Source organism: Poeciliopsis prolifica, unplaced genomic scaffold, assembly GCF_027474105.1.
Source record: "Poeciliopsis prolifica strain line A6 unplaced genomic scaffold, Auburn_PproV2 SCAFFOLD014, whole genome shotgun sequence".
NCBI lineage: Eukaryota > Metazoa > Chordata > Actinopteri > Cyprinodontiformes > Poeciliidae > Poeciliopsis > Poeciliopsis prolifica.
In genome coordinates this window covers 3132480-3159590 of record NW_026562389.1, presented here as the reverse complement: position 1 = coordinate 3159590, position 27111 = coordinate 3132480, and the positions used below count along the sequence as shown (strand labels likewise).

The 27111-nt window shown below is 38.2% G+C and overlaps 1 protein-coding gene across 1 annotated transcript; it reads right to left on the bottom strand.

Moving 5' to 3' along the window:
- Positions 1-38: 38 nt before the first annotated feature.
- Positions 39-27111, bottom strand: loxhd1b (lipoxygenase homology PLAT domains 1b). Its single transcript, XM_055039026.1, has 43 exons — positions 26588-27111; positions 25733-25847; positions 25625-25636; positions 25260-25340; positions 24966-25150; positions 24786-24884; positions 24122-24270; positions 21418-21541; positions 21030-21139; positions 20057-20197; positions 19850-19985; positions 18520-18680; positions 18353-18439; positions 17945-18080; positions 17702-17856; positions 16738-16898; positions 15291-15367; positions 15024-15220; positions 14744-14936; positions 14155-14315; positions 13727-14051; positions 12635-12786; positions 10332-10465; positions 10058-10203; positions 9862-9966; positions 9655-9783; positions 9396-9560; positions 8865-9046; positions 8671-8787; positions 8369-8531; positions 7647-7801; positions 7369-7578; positions 6345-6471; positions 5097-5305; positions 4718-4903; positions 4508-4635; positions 4142-4259; positions 3203-3380; positions 2192-2377; positions 1856-2026; positions 1627-1759; positions 767-922; positions 39-680 (listed from the first exon to the last, which is right to left on the bottom strand). Exons 1-43 carry the CDS (start codon positions 26820-26822, stop codon positions 200-202), a joined length of 6771 nt encoding a protein of 2256 aa, XP_054895001.1. The 5' UTR covers positions 26823-27111; the 3' UTR covers positions 39-199.

The following is a 27111-nucleotide window of genomic DNA, read 5'->3' as shown; positions in this document are numbered from 1 at the left end:
ACAAATAAAAGTATAAATTAAATGTTTATTGTGTTTTGTTTACTTTGATATTAATTAATTTTTTTTAATCGCATTTCCTTGAGCGGTCAAGCCTCAACAGTTGGCACAGAGTTACTTTGAGCTTTTCCATAATAAACATCATGTAAAAAACAGGAGTAAAAAAAAGGTAACTTAAAAGCGTACCCCTTGTTTTTATCTTCTAGTATCTTGGATAAATCACTCTGTGTATCTGCCCATCACCCTTGTTAGCATCCAGCCACTTTCCACAGTGGAAGATGGTTGTGACCGAGTTAGCCGTGTTGGTTATCTCAACACACTCTAAAAACCACCCGCAGTACCAGTTGCTCCCATCGTGCTCGACCTTGACCCTCAGCAGCTCCCCAAGGTCAAGCATCTCCACGACGAACCGGTCCGTTTGCCCTCGCTCGAAAAGGTTGCGGCACTTCTGCCTGAGGTGACGCCTGCCCGAGTCGCCGTTGACCCCATAGATAGTGATGAAAACATTTGCGTCCGTTCCAGCCCCTTTCACGTCCCCTGTGATAACGATGATTTCATATTTGACGGGAACCAGTTTGCGAATTTTGCTTGCAAAGCTTTCGACGGATTTGTAGCACTCGAATGTCTGGAACTGGTCCTTTTTGGCTGCCAAAGGGATTTGTGCATCACAGTGAAAGAAATACCTAAACGAAAAGAATCAGTCATCAAAGGACTTTTTTTTCTTTTTACATAACCTAACATTATGTAAGTTGCGTGAGAGTCCACTCACTTGTTTCCCAGCTCCTTTTCTGTCACTACCACCTCCAAAACGTGCCAGAAGACTTCTTTCTTCACTTTCTTTCCATCTTTGGTTATGTGGCCGAGGCAGATCCCAGCGATGTCCCCCAAGTTTTTGGACGAGAACTCAAACGTGTCAGTGGCACCGCTGCAAATATTTACAGAAATCTGCAACTATTAGGCAAGTTTGTGCATGGCAAGCGATCAGAAAAAAAACAAAACAATGAAGTGAGATGTTTTCTTTGTTAGCACTGGAATTATCTTTCCTGAGAAAAGAGATGCGAGAAGATACAGGAGGGCAGAAAAAGAAAGCATGAACAAAGGAAGATTATGTAAGATCCCTGCAAATGCATTAACATTTTCACATTTCATATGTTATACAGAGATTTTATGTGATAAACCAACAGAAAACAAAGCATAAAAGAAAAACATTTACAAATAAATATCTGAAAATTGTTTCCCAAATACTAAATCTCTAATCCACTAATTCAGTGACTAATGAATTTAGTCCTGCAAGTATCCAATCTTTTTCAGCTGGCCAGCTTTCCTCTTTCTGGTAAAGAAAAGCAGCTCCACAGCATGATGCTGCTACCACCATGTCTTACAGAGTTGTGAATCATCAGGCCAGAGTAACTTCTTAATTTCTGAAGCCAATTTGATTTATGTATTTTTATAGGGGATACCTATGCAAGCTAGAAAAATTATCAATATATCTTTTTGTTTCTCAAACAGTTTTGAAATTTATCTTGATATGATTTAAAATTAAAGTCCAAACAAAACACAAGAATGAACTAATATGGAAAACCTTCCAGACAATAACGAACCCAGAAGATAAGAGTGTTAAAGTCTTGCCTTAAAAACTTCTTTTTCTTATTCTCCAGAACAAACTCCTTGGATCGAGCTTTCCTTCCTTCCAACACAATCCAGGCGTTTTCTGAGGTTGAGGCGTTGTTGGTGTTAGCAGTAATGGTGGCGATTTCATATTCTGTGATGAAGCAGAAGCAATCATATAATCTCACGTGAATGTAATTACCTCCAAAAGATTTTAAGCTTTTAGCATCCGTATATTTTTTATACTAACTGGTTTTATCACTGAGGTCTACTGAGTCATTGTTGGCACAAGCCAGCTCCCTAATAATTTGCCCATCGTCTTCATTTTTAGCCAGCCAGCGGTCACAGGGGAACCTGAAGGTCTGGTCCATGGCCTCGTCTCTCACGTCGATGTACTCTAAATGCCACCCAGGCGCCGGGCCTGTTTACATGAGAGGCATTGTGATCCAAATTTTCATGCATTCAACAATGTTTTTCTAAACAGTTGACAAGTCTGGATTTGAATAGAAGGCATTGGTTTTGTTCCCATGCATTATACATAATTTTGCATCACGAGTATTACACTCTGCAGGATTCCTCTTCTCACCTTTGTTGTCATGCCACACTCGGACTTTGGAGAGCTCCCCCAGACTGAGCATATCAGGAAACCGAAACACGTCCTTCATTTTCCGCTCAAACTTGTTCCTGTTGGTGCTCTCCTTCAGCGGCAGGATCCCGGAGTCGCCGTACTCCCCAAACACAATCAAAAACACGTTGGCATCAGTGCCACCACCTGAAACGTTTAAAAAGGAGACAGAAAAACATGAATTTACTTAAAAAGTAAAGAGCAATACTGTCTTGGGGTGAAGAGGTTCAATAATCTCATGATACAATATGTGATCTTCTTATCACAATACAATATGTATCATGGTATTTGTCAAACGATACAGTTCAATATGATCCGATGCACTTTTACAATTTTCTGATAGATTTTCCAAGGACGGTGATTTTAGTGACATTTTGTGATTTAATCAACTGAAAACTGATTAAAAGTACCAAGAACACAATACCTGACTGATTGGACAGGGTCTAACAGTCCACAGCTGGACAAAAATGAATCAAAGATGCAGTGAGAAAATTAGTTTCTTTCATTTAATTTATGTAGATCTGACAAAAAACTCAAAGTTTCAGCAGTTATCCAGGAACTGACTGAGTGGGCAGATTATCAGCCTCTGTAGACTCTCAATATGCAAATGATTGCACTTATGTTTTTCTTCTGGACATACTGTGGCTACATAATAATAAAAGTCTTTTGGACTATAGGGAAAAGGCTTTTCTACCTTGGCTACCAGAATTAGCCGTGGCTGTAAGCTGTTCACTACTAGCGGCTGGGGGAGTGGCTCTGCCTCACCCCGTTGTGATCGACTCCTGGCAGCTGCTACGCCGTTACAAACCAGACATGTTAAAAAGAAAGTATAAGCCTATGGGCCACTATGGTTTAATGCATCATACTCACAGATGAAAAATCGATGCCTTTCAAGGGTGGAAAAATCAATAAATATCGTAGGATCAATATGATTATACAGCCCTAATACTGTCTAAAACTCATGTGACGTGCCTCCGACGTCGCTGGTCTGAACTTGGATGACGTAGGTTGTTTTTTCCACCATCTCCTCGTCGTCCACCACTGCCGGCAGCTCACACACTTTTGTCCTTTTCGGTCCTTTAGTCTTGGACAGCCAGTTCTCGTAAGTGAACAGATACTCTTCCTCGGTGGTCAGGTTCCGCATCAGGATCTGAAAGTGAGCATGGAATAATTAAATTAATCACCAACATTAAAAGAACGCCAGTACGGCAGTACTGGATGAAAAGAAATGTCCCCAACTGCTGAAATGTCATTTTTAGAAAAATGTTTGTTACAGATGTCTTCTGTTTTTTTATTTATATTTTTCAATCTGAATTGTTTTACACCATAATCCAAATATTCATCTAAAACAAATGCAATAAAAAGAATGCTGTTTTCAAATAATATCAATTATTTCTCCCTTTTTAACTAATTTAACCAGATTTTTAAATAAGTAATTGACTTGTACATCCAATAAAAATTTTAAACAGGGCCTGTGTGACAACATGAAGTAGGCAAAAAAGAAAGAGGACTTTTTTTTGAGTTTACATGATGTTATATTGTTATTGATTATGTGCTGAAGGCAGAGTATTGGAAAGAGAAAGACTCTTAAAGTGACCGAGGCCCAATTACATATTAAAGTTTCTTTAAGTTTTGTTTGATACATACAACAAGTAACACAGTTACTTGATTGAGCTACAAAATGGGATTATGTATCTGAAAAATACATAATACTGTCTTTTTAATATTAAAAGTTGTATAAATAATTAATTTCACCGAAAAAAAAAAAAACTTAAATAATAATATCAAACATTTTGCGCCAGATAAAACCAACTTTATGACCCCATCATTGCTTTTCTACCACTGATAAAGTATTTTGGTGATATTTAGCATAATGTTTGCAGTTTTAGACATAGCTGGTTTTCAAGTTACCCTGTCCAGAAACCAGTCTGGGCGGCTCCCAGTGCCATCGATCCGAACTCTGATCTTCTTCAGAGGAGCGATGTCATCAATCTCCAGGGTGAACGTGTCTTCTTGGTCACGTTCAAACCTGCATAAAACAACGAATAAACAAACAAACCGTCTCAGAATCAGAGTGGGTAATGAATAAAATAGGATTAAATCACAAAATTCAGAATGAGTCTTTATGGGAATTTTATTGGGTCTTAGTTACAAAAGAGAATCTTTTTTTCCCCCCAAGAATACTGGGTGGATATTTGCTGCAAATAAAAGATTTTATTAATCAGGAGGACACCTTCCCTAGAGAATGGGGTTTATTATTAGAGGATTGCTGCTGACCTATCCCCGTTCTTCGGCAGCAACATTTCCTCTGTGCCCCCGTTGGCCCCGTACACAGTCAGGAAAATGTTTGTATCCGTCCCTGCATACTGAGTGTCTCCTGTGACAACCGATATTGAATAAATAACCTGCAAAATCGCAGAGAACAACAGGCATAAACGAGAGGAACTCTGCTTCCCAACAGCTCATATTTTCAGAGCGATGACTCACTGTGCGGATAATGTTGATGGTGCTGGAGTCCAGCACGTTCAACAGTCTGACAGTCAAACCATCTCCCCTGTCTTTAGCCAGCCAGCATTTACATGGGAAGATGTACTTGATACCTTTGGTTGGCACAGCAACTGACAGCTCATCCACCAACCAGCAGCTCCCTGGTGTGACTCCGTTATGGCCGAGCTGAGGAGACAGAGAGAGCTGGGAATTCAGAAATCATTTGATTTTGTTTGATCCACATCCCATGCACCGCAGCTACAGTTAATTATTCCTGCGCTAGAAAACCGTCATGTGAAATCTTCAACACTGAGGAGGCAGCAGCAGCAGCAGACAGGCAGCTTCACAGATTTAGCTTCAGACAGTCCCAGATTCTCACTTCCACCCTCTTGATCTCTCCTACGTCAGCTCCGTAGCACACGAAGTGCTCCATGCCACCAGCCGCGAAGCATTTCTTCCCTTCTGCCAGGTCCAGCCACAGACGGTCCGTCTCGGCGTCGTTCGGCCCGATGACGATGACATAAACCCTGGCTGTGGTGCTGCCGTCCCGGTCCACCCCAGTGGACACCGTGAAGTGATAAGGAATGACTGCATGAAGGACATGATCAGATTTAAATTTCACTACTTGAACAAAGAAATGTGACGTTTTAGAAAATCTGCTCCTTAATTTAAATGAGATTAGATGATTGTGTTTCATGAGAGTTAGTTTCATAACATAATTGATTTGTTGGCTGTTTAGCGCAGTATATTAAACAGGCACATAGTTTAATTACAAATTTTGGGTACCTATTGTGTCACCAGGTTGCGTATTTTATTACATTTGGATAATTATATATGTTTCTTTTAGTAATTATTCTATTAACTTTTCTGATGGTTAAACAGACAAACAACTGTCATATTCTGCAGATTTTATAGTTTTTAGAAATCATTAGAAAATTAGAAATATTGAAAAGATCCAAAAAAGTAAATAATTAATTTCTTAAAATAATTAAAAATGTGATTGCCAGAAATACAAAACACAAGATTTGTTAGTGAATATTTGATCATTTGTAGCAAAGGATGCATCTGCTGCTACAAATAATTTATACTCACCTGTCGATTATTTTTAGATTAATAAATGGAAATCAAAAGGTGTTTAGCAGATTTTATTTATTTATTTATTTTTTCCATAATTTGAACGAGGTGAAACTAAAACTGCCACTAGGTGAGTTGTGGATATAAACTCCTCTAAAACGTTTGGCCTAGTTTATAAAGGCAAACTGTCAAATGGTAAGGAAATGTATTTAAATATCTGACGTTAAAGAAAATCCCAGGAGCAGATAATGAAATTAGATTAGCCTCCATCTGGAATCGCAGAATGTTTGCAGTCCCTTCACAGTGAAGTTTTATTCTCATTGTCAGCATCTCAGCTTTATTAAAGAAATGTTTTTGATTTTTATTTAGTTAATCTCATTGAGAGAAAAGTTTTGATTAAAACAAATTTACCAATACAGCAACAAAACAAGAAGTTAAATAACAAGCATCCCATTGATGCTGTGAGACAATTTTTTTTTGTGAACTGGAACAAGCAGGATGTGCGATGGCCGTTTTCTAAGTTGATATCAGTGATTTTTAAAGGGTTGCTTACTTGGACCTTCTTCGGCCACTGTAGCCTTTTTCTTCTTTTTCTTCTTATTGGCATTTTTATCGAGTCCTTGTCTGGACTGGGCCATCTTCATAAAATATGGGTCAGTACTCCTTTCACCCTCATACCCCTGTAATGGACCGACCAAACAGACTTTAGTCTGTAGTCTATCCCTACAGAACGAGGGATAGACTAATGCCTCTACATGCCAACATTATTAGACACTGAACTTTATAAATACCTCTCCTCTCTCAAACTTGTTCTTGAGAGAGGAGGATTTTATCTAAAGATAAAAACAATTGCTTTAACAATATTGCCGCTCTTCATACTTCTGGCAGGCATTGCAGTGGAAAACATAATCTCATTATTTAATGTTTAAAAATGTGGATATGTGAATTAACATCTTTTGGTTTGAACTGAGGTCAAAATCGGCCATTTCAAGAGAAGAATGGACCACATGGGAATCAAATCCACAATTAACAGAAAAGAGTCAGAACAGAAAATACAGTGGAAAGAAAATCTACGTTAGACTGAAAAATTTTCATGATAATCTAGCTGAGTAATTTATTAAATAATGTACTAAGAATAGTCAGTTCAGGACATGAGAATAAAATGGTTTGTTTGTTAAAAGTGTCAGAAGGACAAATAAACCTTTTCTTTTAGTTATTTAGGAAAAGTATTGATGTAAGAAAAGGAGAAAAGAACTAAAATGTTATTTCAAAGCTAATTTAAACTATGTACAGGTGATTATTTGAATAATTCTTCGAACAAAACTAGTGGTTGTGAAAAAACATTGAAATTAAATGAAAATTTAAAAACTTTTTCAACACAAAAACTGCTTAGAAGATTCAGACAGACATCCAAGTTTTGAATAAATTTGTACTTAAAGGATCTAATTAATCATAAGGATAACTAAAGGATGTAACTTCTTTTTTTCTGAAACATCAGCACTATTTACTCTTTTCAACTTGCTTCGTCTGCATTCCTCATCTGTAAATCAGAAAATAATCCACCGACTCAAACAGACCTTGATGTAGAAGATCCTGTCTATCTGTTTGTCCTCTTTCTTTGTCGACAGCCAGCGCTCACACAAGAACATGTAAACTTCCTCTGTGTCCTCATCCTGCACCTCCACCTGGTCCAGGTACCAATCAGCTCCCACCATGGTGTTATCATGACGAATCCGAATCTTAAACACCTTCCCCAGGTCCACAGCCTCAATTGTAAACCTGTCCACCTACAGAACGAGGGATAGACTAATGCCTCTACACGCCAACATTATTAGACACTGAACTTTATAAATACCTCTCCTCTCTGAAACTTGTTCTTGTTGTTCTCAGATTTGGCGAGTTTGCGTTCCCCGGTGTCTCCCAGGTCTCCGTAGATGGTGAGGAAAACGTTGGCGTCAGTTCCTGCTCCGTACATGTCACCTGTCCGCACCGACACCTTGTATCCGTGAGCTGTGAAGGAGAAGAGTCCAAACTGTGAATACAGTGGACCTAACGCTCTTTCACACTAAAGTACACAACTACAAAACATAAAAAAACAAAAATTTTCCTCATAAAAAAAAAAAAAAATGTTTATAATTTTTATATTGTTTATTGTATTTTTCTGCTCATGGTCTCAAAATAATCTTCCAAGTGATACTAATAATTAGTGGGGCGTTATTTTGTATTATCTGTGTGGTATGAGTTTTTTTTTTCAACAAAGTAAATGAAATAATGAAGATAAAGGACTATTTACAAAATGTTTAACATAAGAGAAACGGCTGACAGTTCAGTGTTTCAACACAGACAAGAACGTATCTTAAAATTTATGCTTTATGCTAAAAATCAGGTAAATGCCAATAAACTAAGCTATTTAAATTAACCTAAATTAAACTTTTAGTGCAACTTTGCATTAATAGTATCATTATATAATGTGTGCTTTAAAATGCATTCACTAAAGATACTGCTGTGAATGTAACAATATGATAAGTAAAAGTAAAATAATTTGCAGTAGTTCATCTAAATCAGAATAAAACTTACTCTCCAGAGCATCTTCCACCTCCATTTCGGTCGTCTTTAGTGTCCCGTCCCGGAGGAGCTTCTGGGTGATGATGTCAGAGGCGACCAGCTCCCTCACCGTCTCTCCGTCGTCTTCAGACTTGGCCAGCCAGCATTCGCACGGAAATATTGTGGTCTCTGAACCCTGACATTTACCACAGACAAATGAGGCAAGCTAGATTGGACTAATATGGGCGGCCAGTAGACATTTTATATTACTGAACTCTTCATAATTTATTTAGTCTTCCGGGAAAGCGGTGTGATCTGGAGTGCATATTGGATACCTTTCCTTTCCGGAGCTGTCGCCTGACCTCCACCCTGTCAAGATGCCACCCTGGGTTGGTGCCTCTGTTGTCATGTCCTATCCTAATTTTCTCTATCACATCACCAATGTCTTCCAGCTGAGACAAAAACACCTCATTGTTTACAAACCAACAGCCGTAAGACGCCATCTTTATTCTAAAACACACTTTCTCACCTCCACAATGAACATGTCCACTGCTCCCCTCTCAAAGCAAAGCCTTCGCTCTCTCTTGTTTACACACAGGTGCTTCTGCAGCGTGCAGATCCCGTTTTGTCCATACAAGACGATGAACACGTCAGCGTCTGTCCCCGCAGCAAACACATCACTGGTGAATATCTTGATTTCATAAGGCACGACTGAAAAACAAGAAACCAGGAGATTTGCTTAGTTTTGTGACCTGCGATATGAAATTTCACCGTTTCATCATGGTTTTTGCTTTTCACTTTGTACATTGTGCCTGAATAGTGTTTTACAAGCTCTTTCCTTTTTATTTATGTCTTTCTGCCTTCTGGTGTGCACCCCTTGGACTCCCATTATGCTTTGAAAGTGCCATAAAAAGTTGTAATTAAAGCAAAACCCTGATGAAACTTTAAAAACTTCAGCAGATTTCACTGTTTTGTAAAGCTTAACATCTTTGGTTCCTAAAAAACACATTTCCATAAATACCATTCTCACTAATGTTTTTATTAGCATTAGTTTGCTTACATGGAGTGTAAACTTCAGTCTGTAAGTCAGCAGGATAGAGATCCCTAACGATGGCACCGTCATCCTCTGCTGGGTCCAACCAGCGGCCACATGGGAAACGTAGTCTCTGTCCCTGGGACGGGGCGTCCACCTCAACCCAGTCTAGGAACCAACCAGATGAACCTCCTGTTGGATTAAAAAACATCAGATATTTTGATCTAATTTAAACTCATTTTATTTCTGTTTAGAAAAAAAAAAAAAGGTTTTCTTTTTCACTGGCCTGAGTTGTCGTGTCCAATCCGGAGCTTCTCCAGGTCGCCCAGGTCGACTGCCTCCACGATGAACTCGTTGATCATCCCCTGTTCAAACTTGTTCTTGTAGTTTTTACAGGACTTCAGGTTGATGAGCCCTGAATCAACAGGAGTTTCACATCCCAGTTACCCTGGAGGAAGGACATTTGCGTTGCCATGGCAACGCCGGGGCTCACCTGTATCGTCTTTTTCACCGAACAGGATGGCAAAAACATTGGCATCGGTTCCAGCATATTTCTTTTCCCCGGTTTTTATTTTGAGAGTATAGGTTGTGGACATGGCTGCAATAACAGTAATAGAGGTTAGTATCATAACATACACCAAATTATACATTATGTTTATAATTTGCTTCAGTCGTTTAAGGCACTTTACATTTTTGCTCCAGTCCCAAAGTGGCGCTAGTCCCCTCCTCATCTTCATCCTGCCTCATAAAGGCCTCATCAACAGGAACTAGCTCTCTTGCTATCTGCCCGTCATCCTCATCCACTGCGAGCCAGCGGTTACAAGGGAAGTAATACCTACAGACCCCCCAGAAATAAACTAATCAGAGCTTTTCTGCTGCACAAAACTGTTAATGTGTTTAGGTGTGCAGCTATATTTAGTCAGAAAATAGAGAAAAATGCACTGAAACGAAAGTTACACTTACGTTATGTCCTCCTTTGTGTCCACTATCTCAACACGATCCAGGTACCAGGATGAGTGAGGCTGAGTGTTGTCATGTCGGATTCGCAGCTTCTTCAAAGTGAGCAAATCAATAGCTGTCACGATGAAAACGTCTTCCTGCAAAATTATAGGAGAGACTCTGTCCTGTTCAGTTAGACTTTTAGGCATGCCACTCCCAGTTTGTGAGATATCGCTCCAGAGAAAGTATTTTTTTTTTTTTATCCATCCATTGTCATGTATCTAGAGGGAAAACCCAAACATGTAGTGGGTTCTGGGTCTTCCCTGGGGTTCAGTAAACTCAGGTTCTCATCCATCCTTGTTTTGCCCAGTTCCAGTTGTTAGATGATAACACGGTTCCTTTTACAAATTATGACATGTTTGTTATATTTTCTCACACACACAATCATTCTTAGACAATAAGAGTTTAGTTGGGCCTTAATTTGAGGGTTAGAAATAAGCTGAACTGAGTGTATTTGTCACCAGTTGTAACTTGGAGATGAATAATTCACAGGAGTGGATGAAGTGGGGAGTAAAAGTAGGACAGGTTCAATGACATGGAGGACTTCTCGGAGCTCCTCTCAGTCACAGCTGGCCTGCCTGCAGGAGATCCTGTAATTGTAGCAGAATACACTCCTACCCACACCTCAGAGCAAGGCTCAAGTTGCCCAGAAGTCACCGGGTTCATCAGTAAGAGCTGTTGATTTTAAACACTAGTCCTTACATCAATGATACAAACTGCTGCAGTCCTGATGAAAATTAATGGGATTAGTGATTCTAAATGATCAAGTAGTGTAAAATGAGTAATTACTTTTAAGAGCCACATTGAACTCATGTGTCAAATAGAGCTTTTTTTTTAAAGGTCTACAGTACAATTATATTTTAGAAAAAGAAAACCTAAAAATCTTGAAAATAGGAAAGATAAGTAAATCACAATCCACCTCTTTGAAACAATAAACAGACTGTTTTTGAGCGTTTCCTTTGACAAAAATTAGATTTTGGATGGAAACATGTTGGATGGATCTGTGGCTGCTTGTTGATGCTACAGTAAAGGTTTGTAGGGAGATCGGTATGGCAAACATGAGTGAGCTCTGAACAATTAAACATGTTTCAGAATTAAGTTTTGCAACAGGTGCATGAAACAACTTGAAACCTAGATGTAAGGTTAATAGCATTACAATAGTCTTCCTGCATAGACAAAATAAGTTAACCGCAGGTGTCTGTGGTCATAAAGCCATAAAAGTGGCTCTTTAGGTTGTAAAGGTTGCAGACTCCTGGTCTTTCCCAAATGAAAGGAGGGAACATTTGACTGCAGCTGCTTTCTGAGAAGTTCAACTTCCCCCCTCTCTACCATATGCGCAAAAGTAGCTTGAAAAAACCTTTCAGGGCCAAACATTGGGTTGAGTAAATTATGGAGAGTTTTAGGTTTTGATGATTTGTTTATTTGGGTAACAGTGAGACTTGCACTCGTCAGTATGACATGTCTATTCTGGTATCAAAATTGTTGGTGTGAACCTGTTACCGTTTAGAACTGGAACAGAAATTACAACATCACCCTAAATGTTTTCAGACTTTCCTTTTTGCTTTGAATTTCAGCTCAAGTACTTGTATATCCCCTCGTAGGGTGCAGGTTTGTTATGTCTCCAAGCTGCTGCTCCAACACATTAATTAAGAGACCACTGAACCCCACTGAAAACCTCATGGTTGGTCCACAAAATATTCATTTCTGAACTCTTCCTGAGTTAAAACATTAATATTGTTTTTTCGAAACAAATATCGACTTGTTTTCTTTGAAAGCACATCTTTTTCGCAACTTTTTCTCTTCTCATTTTCTGCAAATAAATACTAAACTTTAGCTTGGAAATTCAGAGAAATGTTGTCAGTACTTCATAGAATAAAAGAACAATGTTCATTGTGCTCAGATATATTCCTATAAAAAGTAAAATCAGAGAAACTGATATTTTTAAGTGGTCTCTGAATTTGTTCCACAGCTGAAAATGCCTTTTTGAATTCAAAGTTGTACTGAATTTCCTTTGCTAGCACTGCTTTTGTCTTGGTTATACATTGATGCCCTTCAGGATCTAAATGTAACCCTATCCTTCGCATGCAACATTTTTTCTGCTGCCTTATGCTCACTTTTTTTCTCCCACTTTTCAAAGACATATTTTCAATTTCAATTGTGGAATGAAAAAAAAAATAAGTGCAGTGAGCTACAATCCTGAAAAACAGGGTAAACCTGGAGGTAAAGTTAAGAAAGTAATTGGTCAAGTATCGTTGAACCCATCTTACCTGCCCTCTCTCAAATTTGTTGAGGTTGTCAGAGTTACTCAGGAGGCGCTCACCAGTGTCTCCGTTTTCCCCATAAATATTAACATAGACATTGGCATCTGTCCCAGCTCCCATCGTGTCACCCGTGAAGACACACACTTCATAGGTGTTGACTGTCAGACAAAGCAAGCAATGAATTATTCACACCTTCTCCAGACTGTTGCATATGTTGGCCAGGATACAGTGTCAAATCAAACTGTTCAAATCACACCATCAGTTAAAAATGCAAATGCGGCCGAAATGGTCTAAATAATTTACGAGTCACACAAAAAAATTTTCTAAAGCAGCACATCAGATGTTAGATGCTTTCATGAGAGGCTTTAAGTGAAATTGGCATTTTTAAATACTGACAATGACACTCTTTTAATCATTAACATGAAGACATGTTTTTCATTACTGATAAGATTGGTCGTGTTTAAATATTAATATTTGCAAGTGATATGAATGTAACTTGACGTTACAGCTCAAAGCTATTCATTGTAAATTCAGGTTGTCTTGTTTTCTGCGCTTGGATCACAGTTGGTACAACTGTCGATAATTTTGCTTTCTTGACTTCGATGGAGACTTCATAGAAAGCAACAAAGACAACAATGAAAGTAGCTGGATATTCAGCCAAAAAATAGAAATAATAATCAAAGCACTGCCGGAAGCGTCTTTTATTGCTGCAACAGTTCAGCTGAATAATTGATTATATGCATGAAAGGTATCAGTTTTATCGACTGTGACAAAAGCAGAGCTTGTTGCAGCGTTGAAAGATAAAAACAAAGAGGTTATCTATCGTTTTGAATGAGTGTTCAATCAATGCTCACATTATTTTTGCAAGTGCAGAATATTTTAATAAGGAGCAGCAATAGTGGATTTCACCTCAGATGTCTACATCTTTAGGTAAGGAGGAAGTCCCAGTGCTTACACATTTAGTGCTGTGTAAAAAATAATTTGGAGATGGTGCTTATGTGACTTCATTAAAGCCGTTTACATGTCTTAAAAAAATCAGCAAGAATCTGGTTGGCCTCCACTGGATCTTATGTGGTTCCCTGACTTTTGAGCATGCACCTTCCAGATCCTCGTCTGCATCCTCCGGCAGCAGCTCCACCACCAGCTCTCCATCCTCCTCACCGCTGCTCAGCCAGCGTGAGCAGGGAAAACGGTACGTGAGCACCACCTCCTGCAGCTCCTCTCCTCCATCTTCATCCTCGTCCTCTTCGTCTTTCTTCTTTTTCTTCTTCTTCTTCTTGTCGTCCTTTTTCTTTTCTTTGGGCACCAGAGCCAAAATCAGGTGTTTAACGTCGACTGACTCCAGGAACCAGCCAGATCCGATCCCTGAACCATCATGACCAATGCGTATTTTGAAGATCTTTCCCACGTCTTTGGCCTCAAACTGTTCAGAAATGGGAAATTTTTGCATCAAATGTCAAATTTGTTTCTCTGCTTATTAAGCAAGACATATCTGGAGACACTTAACAGTAAAAATATATTAATACCTTAAATATTTCAGTCGTGTTGCGTTCGAAGTTGTTGGATCTGTTTTCAAGAGTGATGGTTTCTGTTTTGCCTTTCTCCCCGTAGATCTGGATGAAAACTCTGGCGTTGGTGCCGGCAAACATCACATCTCCTGTTACTACGGTTACCTCATAGTTCATCACTAGAAATTAAAATGATGAGTAACAAAAGAACAATAAAGTGAGTTTAGGTCACTAATAGGATTCCTGCTGACTTTGACACAATTATTCATTGTGTGTAATGAATAATCTGTGATTGACACAGAAAAGAGTTACTTCATTAATAAATAAAAATCTTTCCTTTCTTGTATTACGCTTCAGATAAAAGAAATGATAAACCTTTGCACATTTCAGCTGCTGTGTTTATCAGAACATAGTAGAAGTGTTATTAAACGAGTTCATTCAGAGTTGGTCCAGGATATTGAGGCTGTAATGTTTGTACTTTGATGAAAACAAAGAGAAAGAAACCGCACATATCTGTTCTGTGCTTTTGGTAATTAAAAACGCCCTCCTGGAGATTAATAATGTTTTTTTTCCTTATGAAAGATGCCCGTGTGAGCGTTTCACCTACATTGTTCCACCTCTAGGATCTCACTGGGGTAAATCTCCACCTCCGTTTTCCCATCAGCCTCGTCTTTGCAAAGCCAGCGGTGACTGGGAAACATGTAATTCTTTCCGTGGACTGGAACTGTGATCTGGACGCTGTCCAGGAACCAACCAGCACGCATCCCTTTATTAGTGTGACCAATCATCAGACGGTTTATCTGGAATCGACCAAGAAATTAGACTGGGTCAAACAAGTTACACCATGACAGATATTTTAGTCTTTCATCAACACTGAGTGGGAAAACCTGTCCAATATCAAAAGTTTCCACTGTGAAGATGTCGATACGGCCCGTCTCAAAGTAGTTCCCCAAGTTGTTGGTAGAAACCAACAGCATCATCTTTTCGGTGTCGCCCTTTTCTCCGTAAAGCTTAACAAACACGTTGGAATCTGAGCTTCCTCCAGAAATTTCCCCCGTCTTCACTGCGATCTGATAGCCAATATCTGACACAGGGTGAATTTTTTAGCGACAGAATGAAATAATGAATGAACGTGAGGCCTCCTTCCCACTCACTGTACAGACGCTGTCCATCTACGAACGGCACTAATTCTCTGGTGATCTGTCCATCGTCCTCGTTGCGGTCCAGCCACCTACACGGCAACACATGCGGGGAATGAAACGTCTCATCTCGGCGTCTAATGACTGCTGTTTGTGCTCTCAAAACATTTCATTAACAACAGCTGCTTATTATTGTAATTATCTCGGGAGGTGGGAGCACAATGCAAAAAAAAAAAAAAGATAAATAAATAAATAAATAAAGCAAACACATATCAGATAGGAAAATTAGAAATTTAAACCAAAGTTACATTATTGATGCCAGAAGAGGATTTGCTTTTATATGGCGGGGAGGTTTTTCAGCATGATCCTGAATTAAATAAATAAACTAAAGCCTGGATCGACTTTGTCAACACCAGCGGTCTCTCCTCTTCTGCTGAAACGTGTCACAGATGGTCTCTACAGGATTAGGCGTCAGCAGCATGAAGCTTGTCACCTGTCATGTGTCGCTAACGTTCCCTGGCACATTTTGAGTCTCCTTTTTCTCTTACCACACTGTGGAAAAAAAGTTTTTTTTATTTATTTATTGAAAACTCTGTCTAACTTCTCTGTTTAACTTCCAACTGTCTAACTTCTCTGTCTATTGTTTTAATTTGGTCTAATTTTAAACTGTATTCTGATTAATAGTGATTTTATTTGGCGCAGAAAGTCAGGATATGTTTTTGAAGCATCAAACATGGCCAACATGATCCGTTTCTGTTGCTTGGTCCTCAGGGAGAAAGGAAATGACTGTCCACTTCTCACTATCAGGACCAAATGTCACGAACAAAATGATCATACAAAAGTATTTAAAATAGTTGAATTTTTCCACAAGCTGTCACATAGCATCCACAAATCTCAATATAATATCACTGGGAGGTCAAATTATAAGGAATCATAATATTAGATGTTTTTCCAAATAAAAGTGTGATTTGCATTTGTGCCACTCTGCTTTTGCTCTGATATAATATCTCTATGTTTTAAACATATTAATTAACACAAACAGCTGAGGTTACTGTCCACAACAAAAAGTCAATGCTAATAAATACTGAATTGGAGGAGGTCCACCCAGTAGCACCTAATTTCACCAATTTTCAATCGAATTTCTTTTATTTATGTCTTCTGTATGTATATTATGTAGACAAACCATTACTATGTATTTCAGCATCTGCTTGTCAGAAAAAAAACTGTTGATTATTAATAAAGTAAAGGAGTAACAGGTTAAAATGGCCCAGTCAAAGCTTGAGCCAACATGCAAAAAAGTTATTGTTCACAGATAAAACCGGTATAATTATGATTCTACTTGACAATGATTTGCTTTGTGTTGATCTGTCAAGTAAAAACTCAATAAAATACTTTAAAACTTTAGTTATTTTTTAAGTTGTATGAACACTTCTTCTATGCACAGTGTAGATCTGAATATTACCTGTTGCAGGAAAACTCTACAGCATGAGCCTCTGCCTTTCCTTCTTCTCTCACAATCACTTTGTCAAGAAACCAGCCGCAGCCGCCGCCTTTCCCGTCATGTCCGATCCTCAACCTGCGGATCCGCCCGATGGTCACCGCCTCGACTATAAACTCATCCATCTGGGTTGACAAGACAACAGCCGCAAAGCCGTGGGTCAATTTGATTTTATTATGCTCTAAAGCTTAAAAAGTTTTTTTAATTAGTGAAAAATAGCACGAGCTGGTGTAGGTAGTACTTGATGGATCATACAACCACATAACCACTTGAAAACAATCAAGGTTGATGTTTAAAATATTTTGACTCAGTTTGTGATTATGTTGTTTTTGATTTTTGTGTCCCAGCTGTACCTGAATGCAGCATGAGCACTAGCTGTATGGACCTTCCCACTGTTTAGGTTTGTTTCACCTTTCTTTCTTCAACTACTAATGAAGAGTAGTTAAATGAAAGAAAGCGTTTTTAGTTATTTAAATTTAACTTTTAGAAGAAGCCCATCGGACTTCTAAAGTGACTGTTATAAAACTGATTTTATTAATCTCTTTTTTTGGGGTTTATGTTCAATTAAACTCAAAATCCACTGAAACAACAAAACAACGCTGATTTTGTTATATTACTTTGACATAAAAATCCCATTCAATTGATTTGATTAAGATGTAAAACACATGCATTATATTAAATGAAAAAACGTTTTTTTGGAAAATAAAAAAATAAATGCATGTAGCTTGCAGAATATAGATTTTGAACCATCAAAACCTACTACTCTAATGCTTTTAATTAAAGTTATATTAAAAAACCAACAAAATTTATCTCTAAAACTCTTAAGATTCACTGTGTAAAGTCCAAGGAAACCTCACTACTGCACTGTGTGCAAATAGTTAGACTTTATAATGATTTAATTTTAAGATGAAGTGTAAAATGTACCCACGTTTCCTTTCTCAAACTTGTTGACGTTATTCTTGCAGTTGATCAGCTCCCGCTTCCCTGTGTCTCCCTGGTCTCCGATCAAGTTGATGAAAATAGACGCATCTGTGCCGCTGCCGCCGACATCACCCGTGCAGACTGTCAGCCGGTATTTAATCACTGCAGCGCAAAACAACATCAGTGATAATCGCTTGAATATCTTTATGAATAAGCAGGTTTTGAAGCATCTGTCTGTGTGAAGACGTGCCGGGAAGTGGCTCAGCTATCAGGTCTCCACAGGCTGGAAGCTCCCTCACAACTTCATTGTCGTCTTCATTAATGTCCAGCCACCGCTCGCATGGGAACGTGTACTTCTCCTTTGTTAATGTCTTCATCAAAGTAACCTAAAAAAATAAGACTGAGCTAGGTGAAGGGGTGCTATAGGTTCAACTGAGGTGTATGCATGAATTGAAATATCAGCTAAACCGTGCAAAAGATATGTATCGTATATCTTTTCACAATAAATGGTGTTTAAGATTTTGATAATTGTTGAGGAAATATGGAATAAACATGGAATGATGTTTGAATCATAAACGTACAAATGGAAAAAATTCCAAATATTTAGGCCAAGAAATGTCATAAAATGAGCTGAATAATTAGATTAGAGAAATCTCACCTTGCTCAGATGCCATCCTGCGAAAGGATTTCTCTTCTCATGCCAGATTCGAAGTTTGGTCAGTTTTCCCAAATCTGGAAGCTCAATCTGTTGGACAATGATAGTATCTGTCACCTATTAAACAGATATTAACATTATAATATAGTGTTAAATTATCTCCCACTGACCATAAACTTGTCAACTTGGCCCTGTTCAAAGTTGTCAGACTTGTTGTCCAGTCTGATCTCATCCGATTTGTTCTTTTCTCCGTAAACCTGAAAAGAGATGTCTGCATCGGTGCCGGCATTGGGCATGTCTGTAGTCCAAATCCACAAGGACCAGGGGTGCTCTGAGGACCGACAAAACAAACTATTGTTATTACTTGAGTTAGACTTGAAAGGCATTCAGCATTGTGCTGTTTTCAAGTCATAAAACCAGGAGCAAATGAGATGAAGCTGCCCATAAAGAGAGGAAATCAGAGTATGGAAAAGTTGGGAGTAATGAAATAGTAAGTTTGTAGAGACAATTTAGCTTTCAAATGACCATAATTCTTCATAATATTATTAGAACTGTAATATTGTGCAAGTTACCTGTGCCGCTAGGAGAGAGTTACAGACATGAACCCAACACTTCTAGGACAACCATAAGTTGAGAGTTTTCCAAAATACATTGGGGAAAGTTATTCTGGACTTATTTTGCTCCTCTGATATTTCAGCAGAGCCCAGGAGATTTTCTGCTTGTTAAAATATCCTCTCAGGGCAGAGATTCCCTTGCTGGAGTGACTGAGTCCTGTGGACAGCTACCAGCTGGAAACAGGGCGACTCGACTGAGTGAACCCATAAAATGGGTTTTCCATTTTAAGAAGTAATGGGGGGACCCAAGCGCAACATTGTTAAATCCTAATTTGTAAATTGCTTTGGATAAAAGTGTCTGCCAAATACATAAATATGAAAATTAAAAACAGAGAAAATCAAAAATGAAATTAGTTTTCAAAGATAAAGCACCGATAGTCTAAAAATGTGGTACAAAATGATTAAATCTAACTTTAGGATTAGAGGATTCCACATCACAGGTTCAGATTTAAAACCATAAACAAACAGAAAAATGTTTGAAGATTTTTCTCTGTCAACTATTTCAATTTGTTTTCACTTGTGTTTTTAATTATGTCAGACATTGGAGAGCTTGTATTTAAATAGAAGTGAAGTGGTTAAATGGAGGACAAGAGATTAATTGTTAGACTGCTTTAGATGCTGCTTATCCATATCTGCTATGTGTTAATCTGGTTCATCCCTCGAGTTAAGAAGTCATTCATAAGAGTTAAAGACTTAAAACAAAGAGGAAAACATACAAAAATTGAAGAACAATAAGCTGAAGTCCAAAGATCAAGACCACTTTTGAAATATTATTTGTGGATGTAAATAGCAAAGAAACAAGGAAGGAATTACTCAAGACTTTTCCAAACTGTTGGACGTGAAAAGACCTCGACTGAAAAGCTATAATAATTCACATTAAACTCACTTTTCTGCCTCCTTTGCCTGAGAGAGACCATCTCGTACAGCTCTCTTTCAATCAGGCCGTCCCCCTCCTTCTCATCTAGCCATTTGCCACACGGGAAGGTCTGCTCTATCCCCGTGAAAGGACAGAACACAACAACCTGTGGATAGACCTGATTCAGCTAATTCACAGTAAAGACTGCGGGACCTTTAACGAGAGTGTTTGATTTACCTTCTCACAGTACCACCCGGCGCTAACTCCATCATTGTCATGTCCAATCGTAACTCTGCTGAGAGGACTGAGGAGCGCGGCAATCTCAACGTTAAATATGTCTGTCAGTCCACGATCAAACTTCCCTCCTTCCAGAAATACCTGCAGAATAGGGTGGCAGAGTTGACTTTTCAATCAAATCTGGAGTCAGAGGCTGAAATTTATAAAAAGAAACTGAATTGGAAAATATATCTCACAATGTGTAGCATGTAAGGTCTATTTCAGAGCAATACTATTTTAAATCAGCACCTTTATTTAATATTTTTCTGCTTTAAATCCAGTGTTGTTCATATTCACCTTTATTATCTTTATTATGTGCAAAAGTATTCGCACCCTCCTGAATTTTTACACATTTTGTTTTGTTACAGCCACAAACTTCAACATATTTTCTTGGGATTTTGTGTAGCAGACAGACACAAGGCCACAGTTGGAGAAACAGCTTTTAGACATGCAATTGATAAATCTAGCTTTTACAGAAAAGTGACGAGCAGTAGAATGGCCTATTCAAGGCCCAGATAGGAATCATATTGAAAGCATGAGAAGGTGTTCATAATAAGAAGCTTTCCATGCAATCGCACAGAGCTAAAGCTATGTTGCAAAGAATTATATAAACTTTAACAGACCTGCAGTTTCAGTGAATGTGCACCTCAGTTTACAGATTTACTTAAAATGAAAAGCATGTATAATTTTCACAACTATTCAGCACATCATGTTCGTCTATTGCATAAAAATCACAATTCAATAGAAAGCTTGTAGCTGCTTTCTGACAAAGTGTTCAAGAAGAATGAATTATTTTGCAAAGCGCTGCGACTTTAAAGCACAAGAGCCAATAGTGTCGGATTTCGTTGAACACAACTCTGCTTTGTTTGGATAAAAAGTAAACACTGCTGTTCTGTTCACCAGTCCTTCTCTGTTTCTGTTGCTTTCCCGTTACCTTTCCACTGTTCTTCAGGCCTTTCGTACCGTGCATCACTATGTGAATTTTAGAGTTGGTTCCTGCGCCTCGGATGGTTCCCGTCACAATCTGAACGTTGTAGATGATACCTGTGGGATTAAGTTACCTGTTAGTTTATCACAGCTAGAGTCAGAGAGTCTCTCAGGTTCACTGCGCCCAGGTCTCAACAGGATGAGCGGGAGCACAATTACTAAGATGTAAACATCGCCAGCCGGAGCTAATTAATAACAGTTACAGTGTTTTCTGGCAAAGGAAATATTTTTACAGTGGTTTAGAAAACCTTACACCATCGTGTCAATTTTAGAAAAAGTTAATTTGTTTGGTTTTTATCTATTCTGCCTAACTCACTGAGTGTTTTTCTCCTCACCTGTCGGCTGGTCTGCTCCAACCAAAATGTCCCTCTGAATCTTCCCGTCGTCTTCATCCAGGGCAAACCAGCGATTGATGGGGAATTCATACACCACTTTGTTTCCCATATCATCCAGAATCACCTGCAGAAAAATCAAAAAGCATTTCAAATTATTCTACACAATTGACCTTAAAATGAATTAACCTTTTATTGCACACACAAAAAAATGGGTTTAATCTTTGGATCTTTGGAGCAATCCCTTTTTGGAACAGTAATTTAAAGCAGTTCTTCAAAGTACAATTTACTTTAAGATGACCAAAGTGACAAAGAAATTTAATAAATAATCTACAACTTCATGTTTACCAAAGGGACTGGGCTGGCATTCTTCAAAGTGGAAAAGATAAGAAAACATTTGTACATTGGAACGTTTTAACAGTGTGGAGATCCACTGTGAAGTATAACAATATCAAAAAAGACCAGGGAACAGGCTGATCTAAAGTTACTACCAACCACACTAAATATTTAAATGTATCTCTATCACATAGTCCATATTTAAGTAAACAATTCCTGATATATTATTTGGAGTCTGTGCGAGAGCTCTTGCCTCTGATTGGCTGATCAGCTCCTTTTCACAAATAGAAAAACTTACTGCCAAGAGGATCTGGCTTCATGAAACTCATCAGGAAACTTTGGTTGACTATGTCCAAAGAGAAAATTCAGATTTCTTTCTGACTATGATTTTCCAATTTGGTTTCTTTATGTGAATTAACTTAATTTAATGCACCTTAAGCTACATAACCCAAACTGGGGCAAGAAGCTTGATGGAAAGGCTAGGATTGACCATGCTCAGTCAATCTTCTGACTAGAAGAGTATTGAATGTATAAATAACATTCCTAACAGCCTGTAACTAGGTTGCAATTTTTAGTAACTTTCTAATTGACTTCAGTTTTTAGCATGTTTGCTGGGACAAATTTAAAGTCCTTGTTCTTCGTCTTTTAACTTTGAATGATGGAATTTTATGAACTTTATTTTGAACTCAAAACTGAAATGTTTTCAGCTGTTCAGATTATGATATATTTATAACTAAAACTCCATCATAAACTCCTCTTGGTATGCAAATTTGCTGCCTTAACTAGAAAGTTAATGCAACTTTCTAGTTGCATTAACGACTTCACTTTAGAGTCAGTTGTCTCTGCCATAACAAACAAATTTGCTGACTCATCTGTCTGTGTGTTGTAAGGCTATCCCTTAATGAGGCATGGTTTCCCTTTACACAGAGGCTAGGATGACGACATGCGTGTCATGTATGTGTCTGTGTACGCGCCAGTTTGAGCGAACTCATCTCTCACAGCGGCACACCGTACTGTACGCATCCGAAGAGCTGAGATGGGAAACCCAGATAAGGAAGGCTGAAATGGAAATGAGGAGATCCAGTGTCTTAAGTACGACTGAGGAGAACCTGAATGTTCTTCCACAACAACTTAAACATGTCTGTCTTTACTTTCATTAACTGAAATGGACAGAAAAATAAATTTCTTAGCCTTGGATATTTCTGAAACAAAAACCAGATTCAGTTTCCAGGCTGGTAAGATCTTTCATGGTGGGAGGAAAAGTGTTTTGAAGCATTCCTCATGTTTGGAGCTGGAGTCGCTGCAAATATACTATTACAGCTCTGGAAAAAATTAAGAGACCACTGAGGTGAACCATTGTTTGAAAACCTCCTGCTTCACTTAATTAAACATTAGTACTAAATGAATTTGAACTTGTTTTCTTTGCAATATTTAAGGTCTGAAAGCACCGCATCTTGTTCATTATTTTGACCATTTCTCATTTTCCACTGATAAAAATTATATGTTGCTTGTAATTTTAGAGACATGTTGTCAGTAGTTCATAGAATAAAAGAACAATGTTCATTTCACTCAAACATAAACCTATAGAAAGTAAGAGAAACCCATCATTTTTTCTGGAGCTGTAAAACTTCTATATGAACAAGGGGAGTGTTGTGAGATGTTTTAGTTTATTTTTATTGTCCTCTATGAATGTGCAACTGCAAATGTTACTTGTATTGTCTCTGTTATTGAAAGAAATAGAAAAATCAACCCCAGACTTCCTGCACGACTCCTAGCAAGTCAAGACTTTGATCTGGTAATCATGTTTCTCATAAGACAAGCTTATTCTGCATTAACCAATACTTAGGCATTTTAATCCATTCAAACATTACACAAACATTTATCAAATATGTAAAACATTTCTGTGTCATCAATTAAAAAACTGTCAGAAATGCATTAACAGTTTGGGTCCATTTTTATTACATTTTAGATATGCCAGAATTCTGACTTCCAGGTCGTTTTGTGTTTCCAACTTGGGAAATTTTGAATTCATAACAAAGTTTGAAAAACATGAGATTTGAGATTTTTCTGAAAGCATATTTCATGTTTAGTTATACAGGCAGATATCTAACAAGTCTTGTTGCTATGAAAAAGTTGCAGAGTGCCAGCGGTGGTCTGCAGCTCTCACAGACTTTGAGGTTCAAGATTTTGAAAACTGCTTGACTTTTCAAGTTGGAGCCCCAACTTTGATTTTTTTTCTTTTTAGTTTTCTAACTGGAACTTAGAAATCCCAACTTTTAAGTAAAAAAAAAAGTTACTTTGAGCTCCAGAAGTTTGAAAACCGACTGCAGTGTGCGTTTCAGGTGATTTAGATCTTTTACACTATTCTCACCTTTTCTGTAAACCATCCTGCTGAGGAACCTTTGTTGTTATGGCCGATGGTGATCTTCCTAATTTTACCCAAGTTTGGCGCCTCAATGGTGAACTTGTCCTCTGTTCCCTTTTCAAAGTTATTTTTGTCACTGTCAAGGCGCCTCTCCCCTAAAAAGAAAAAAAATGAGATAATACATTTTCTCAGCTGAATTCATGAGTAACTGCATCAGAACTAGAGTTTCACCAATTTATGACGGCAGCATGTTGGAGAAGCTGTTACTTTAGTTCTCATTTGTTATTTTTGACACTTTTATGGTTGAAAAATTGCATGTTTGGACAATTATTCAGATGGAAGAATTTTTGGCCTGACTTGTTTTTTTTTTTTTTTTTTTTTTACTTTTGGGCCGTTGATATGTGTAACCCATGGTCACAATTACAATTAGGAGCAGCTGATTGGCCTCTCAGAAGCTCAAATACCTGAATTACGACTCCATAGCTGAAAAAGGAAGATGTTTTTCTAACCGCACGACTGGACAGACGTTTAGGAGGGGCAACAAAAGCAAATGAGGTGACAATGTTTAATTTATATTTGGAACAAATTAAACACTTTTGAATTTTAATTGAATTTTAAATTGTTATCTAAATTGCGAGAAAAGCAACTTGTTTGGTCGCATGCCGAGTACCTGTGTCCCCAAACTCCCCGAAAATATTGATGAAGACGTCCGCATCGGTTCCACTTCCTTTCATATCAGCAGTAAAAACGCTAACGATGTATTTATTATCTGGAAAAAAAAAAAACATTTGAAAAACAATCCTTAAGCCTATTTTTTTGGGGGGGGGGTTTGTGACAAATAAGTTCTCACATTTGGGCATGTCCATTTGGTCCATGCTGGCCAGCAGGTCTCTGGCAAAAAGGCCGTCTCCCTCCTCTTTGCTGAGCCAGTTGTTGCAAGCAAAGTAGAACCTGAGATGAGGGCGAATGACATCCGTGATGACCACACGGTCCAGGAACCAGCTGGCGCTCATTCCTGTGTTGTCATGCTCAATCCTGGACAATCAGGAAGAGAATATCCTTTAAAGAAAACAACTCATAAATCTATCGCTGTGTGAAGTTGAATCTAATAAGAATATCTAAAAAGAGAGAGGAGCAGTGGTACCTAATTTTCTTTATGTGTCCAACGTTGTGAGTTCGAATCCTGAACACATCAGTTTTAGATCTTTCAAAAGCTGTTCGACGCCTATAATAAAAAATAAATAAATATACATTTTAATGTATTGACATTTAGGTACTCTCGTTTTTGTAATTTCTAGAATAAAAAAAACCTCTTAAGAAAACAGAAAAGGCTTTTTATATAGAGAGATTAAGGGAAGATTTCACATTAACTCCCAGTAAAGTAAAATAAAGTCAACAAGCCTTGTAAAAATTTCAGAAAATTCATCCAGCAAAAGAAAAGTCATGCAAATAAATGAACACCAATCACTGCACTCAGTCTGCTCTGCATAACATTCATGAAGTACTTACTTCTTCTCTGTGCTGTGGAAGTGGAGAAAAAACACGAGGTTTTAAACTTTTGATTTTATCTCCATTAAACATAGAGATTTCTATTTGAATCTGAATATTTTTCCTTACTTGCTGGCCAGGTGAAGTTTGGGTGTGATACCGTATTCTCCAAAAAGTGTGACGAACACATTGGCATCAGTACCTGCTCCTCTCTCATCCCCCGTAATAGTCACCACCTCATACACTGCAGGGTTTATAAAAAACAATTATGTGATTACATGCAGTGAAGAATCTCTACATCCCTTCATCCCTCATCTCTACATCCCTTTTTAAATTAGTAATTTTTTTTAGCATTTTTGAAGACCAGAACTTCATATTTTATCCAGATAACATAAAAAATGTCACCAATCAACTGGTAATCTTCAGAAAAACAGAAAAAAGGTGACCAGCTGTTGCTTCCCGCACAATCAAATTCCAATCAAATTAACATTACATTTTTACTAAATATCATAATCCTGCTCTGATACAGATCAACTCTGTGAAGATGCCGATTTGCATAAAATGAAAGAAAAATGACCGGTTTTCTGAATCCCCTCCTATCTTTTTAAAACAGGCGTTGAAACAATCCAGTATTTTTTGTTGTTAGTGAGAAAATGTTTGTGCTCATCAGGTTTGGTTTGGTTTTAAAGGGTCAGCAGTGATGGACGTGAAACCGGCACTTTGTAATACTTAGTGACAAGTGTCATGTAGATAGTATTTCATGATAACATGCTATCAACTCGGCTACAGGTTTTGGTGAACATTAAACTAATCTACTCACACGCAACTGAAGGCACTCAGACGTCTGTAATGACAACCAAGGATCCTCCTGTTGTCTGAGGGTCAAATTATCCTTGATACTTTTCACCAAAAGTAAATACCTTACTCTGACAATTTATTGACTACATACCTATTGCTCAGGTTGAAATAAGAAGTTTGTATCACCTTTTTTTTTGTGGTATTCGTCCTCGTAGTTCTCCTGTAGCTCCGGCTCGTAGTTGCGCAGCTCGTCCTCATAGATTTCAACATAGTTTTCAATCTTTTTCTTCTTCCCTTTTGTCTTCTTTGTGCCTTCATCGCTGTCATCTTTCCCTGAGCCCTTTTTTTTGTCTTTCTTTTTCTTTTTCCCGTCGTCCTCATCCTGATCGCCACCATTCTTGCTTTTGCTCTTTGATCCCATTCCGACTTTGACAGAGAACTTCTTTGGTCGTTTCTATCACATCAGGAAGTTTTTCTCCTTTCCTTCCACCGAGGGACTCATTATCGTTTTCTTTGTAGACCTACTCATCCCCTCTTTGCTCTGTAGTTTGTGCCTCTTCAGTCTCTTTTGCTTTCTTCCCTGTGCTCCTCACCTCATGCCTTGTGTAACCGCCTTCATCGCCTTCCTCAAACTTCTTCAATCTTCCAGCGTTCTTTGATTCACTTGCCTGCTTGGTTTTCTTCTTTGGCTCGGGTTCCTGATCCTCCGA

Excerpts from the sequence above, each read along its gene's own strand:
- loxhd1b (XM_055039026.1), bottom strand. The coding sequence starts at position 26,822 with ATGGGATCAAAGAGCAAAAGCAAGAATGGTGGCGATCAGGATGAGGAC. Across the intron at positions 4,636-4,717 it reads CCATCAACATTATCCGCACA|GTTATTTATTCAATATCGGT; the intron begins GTGAGTCATCGC and ends GCGATTTTGCAG. Across the intron at positions 2,027-2,191 it reads AGTGTGGCATGACAACAAAG|GCCCGGCGCCTGGGTGGCAT; the intron begins GTGAGAAGAGGA and ends TCATGTAAACAG.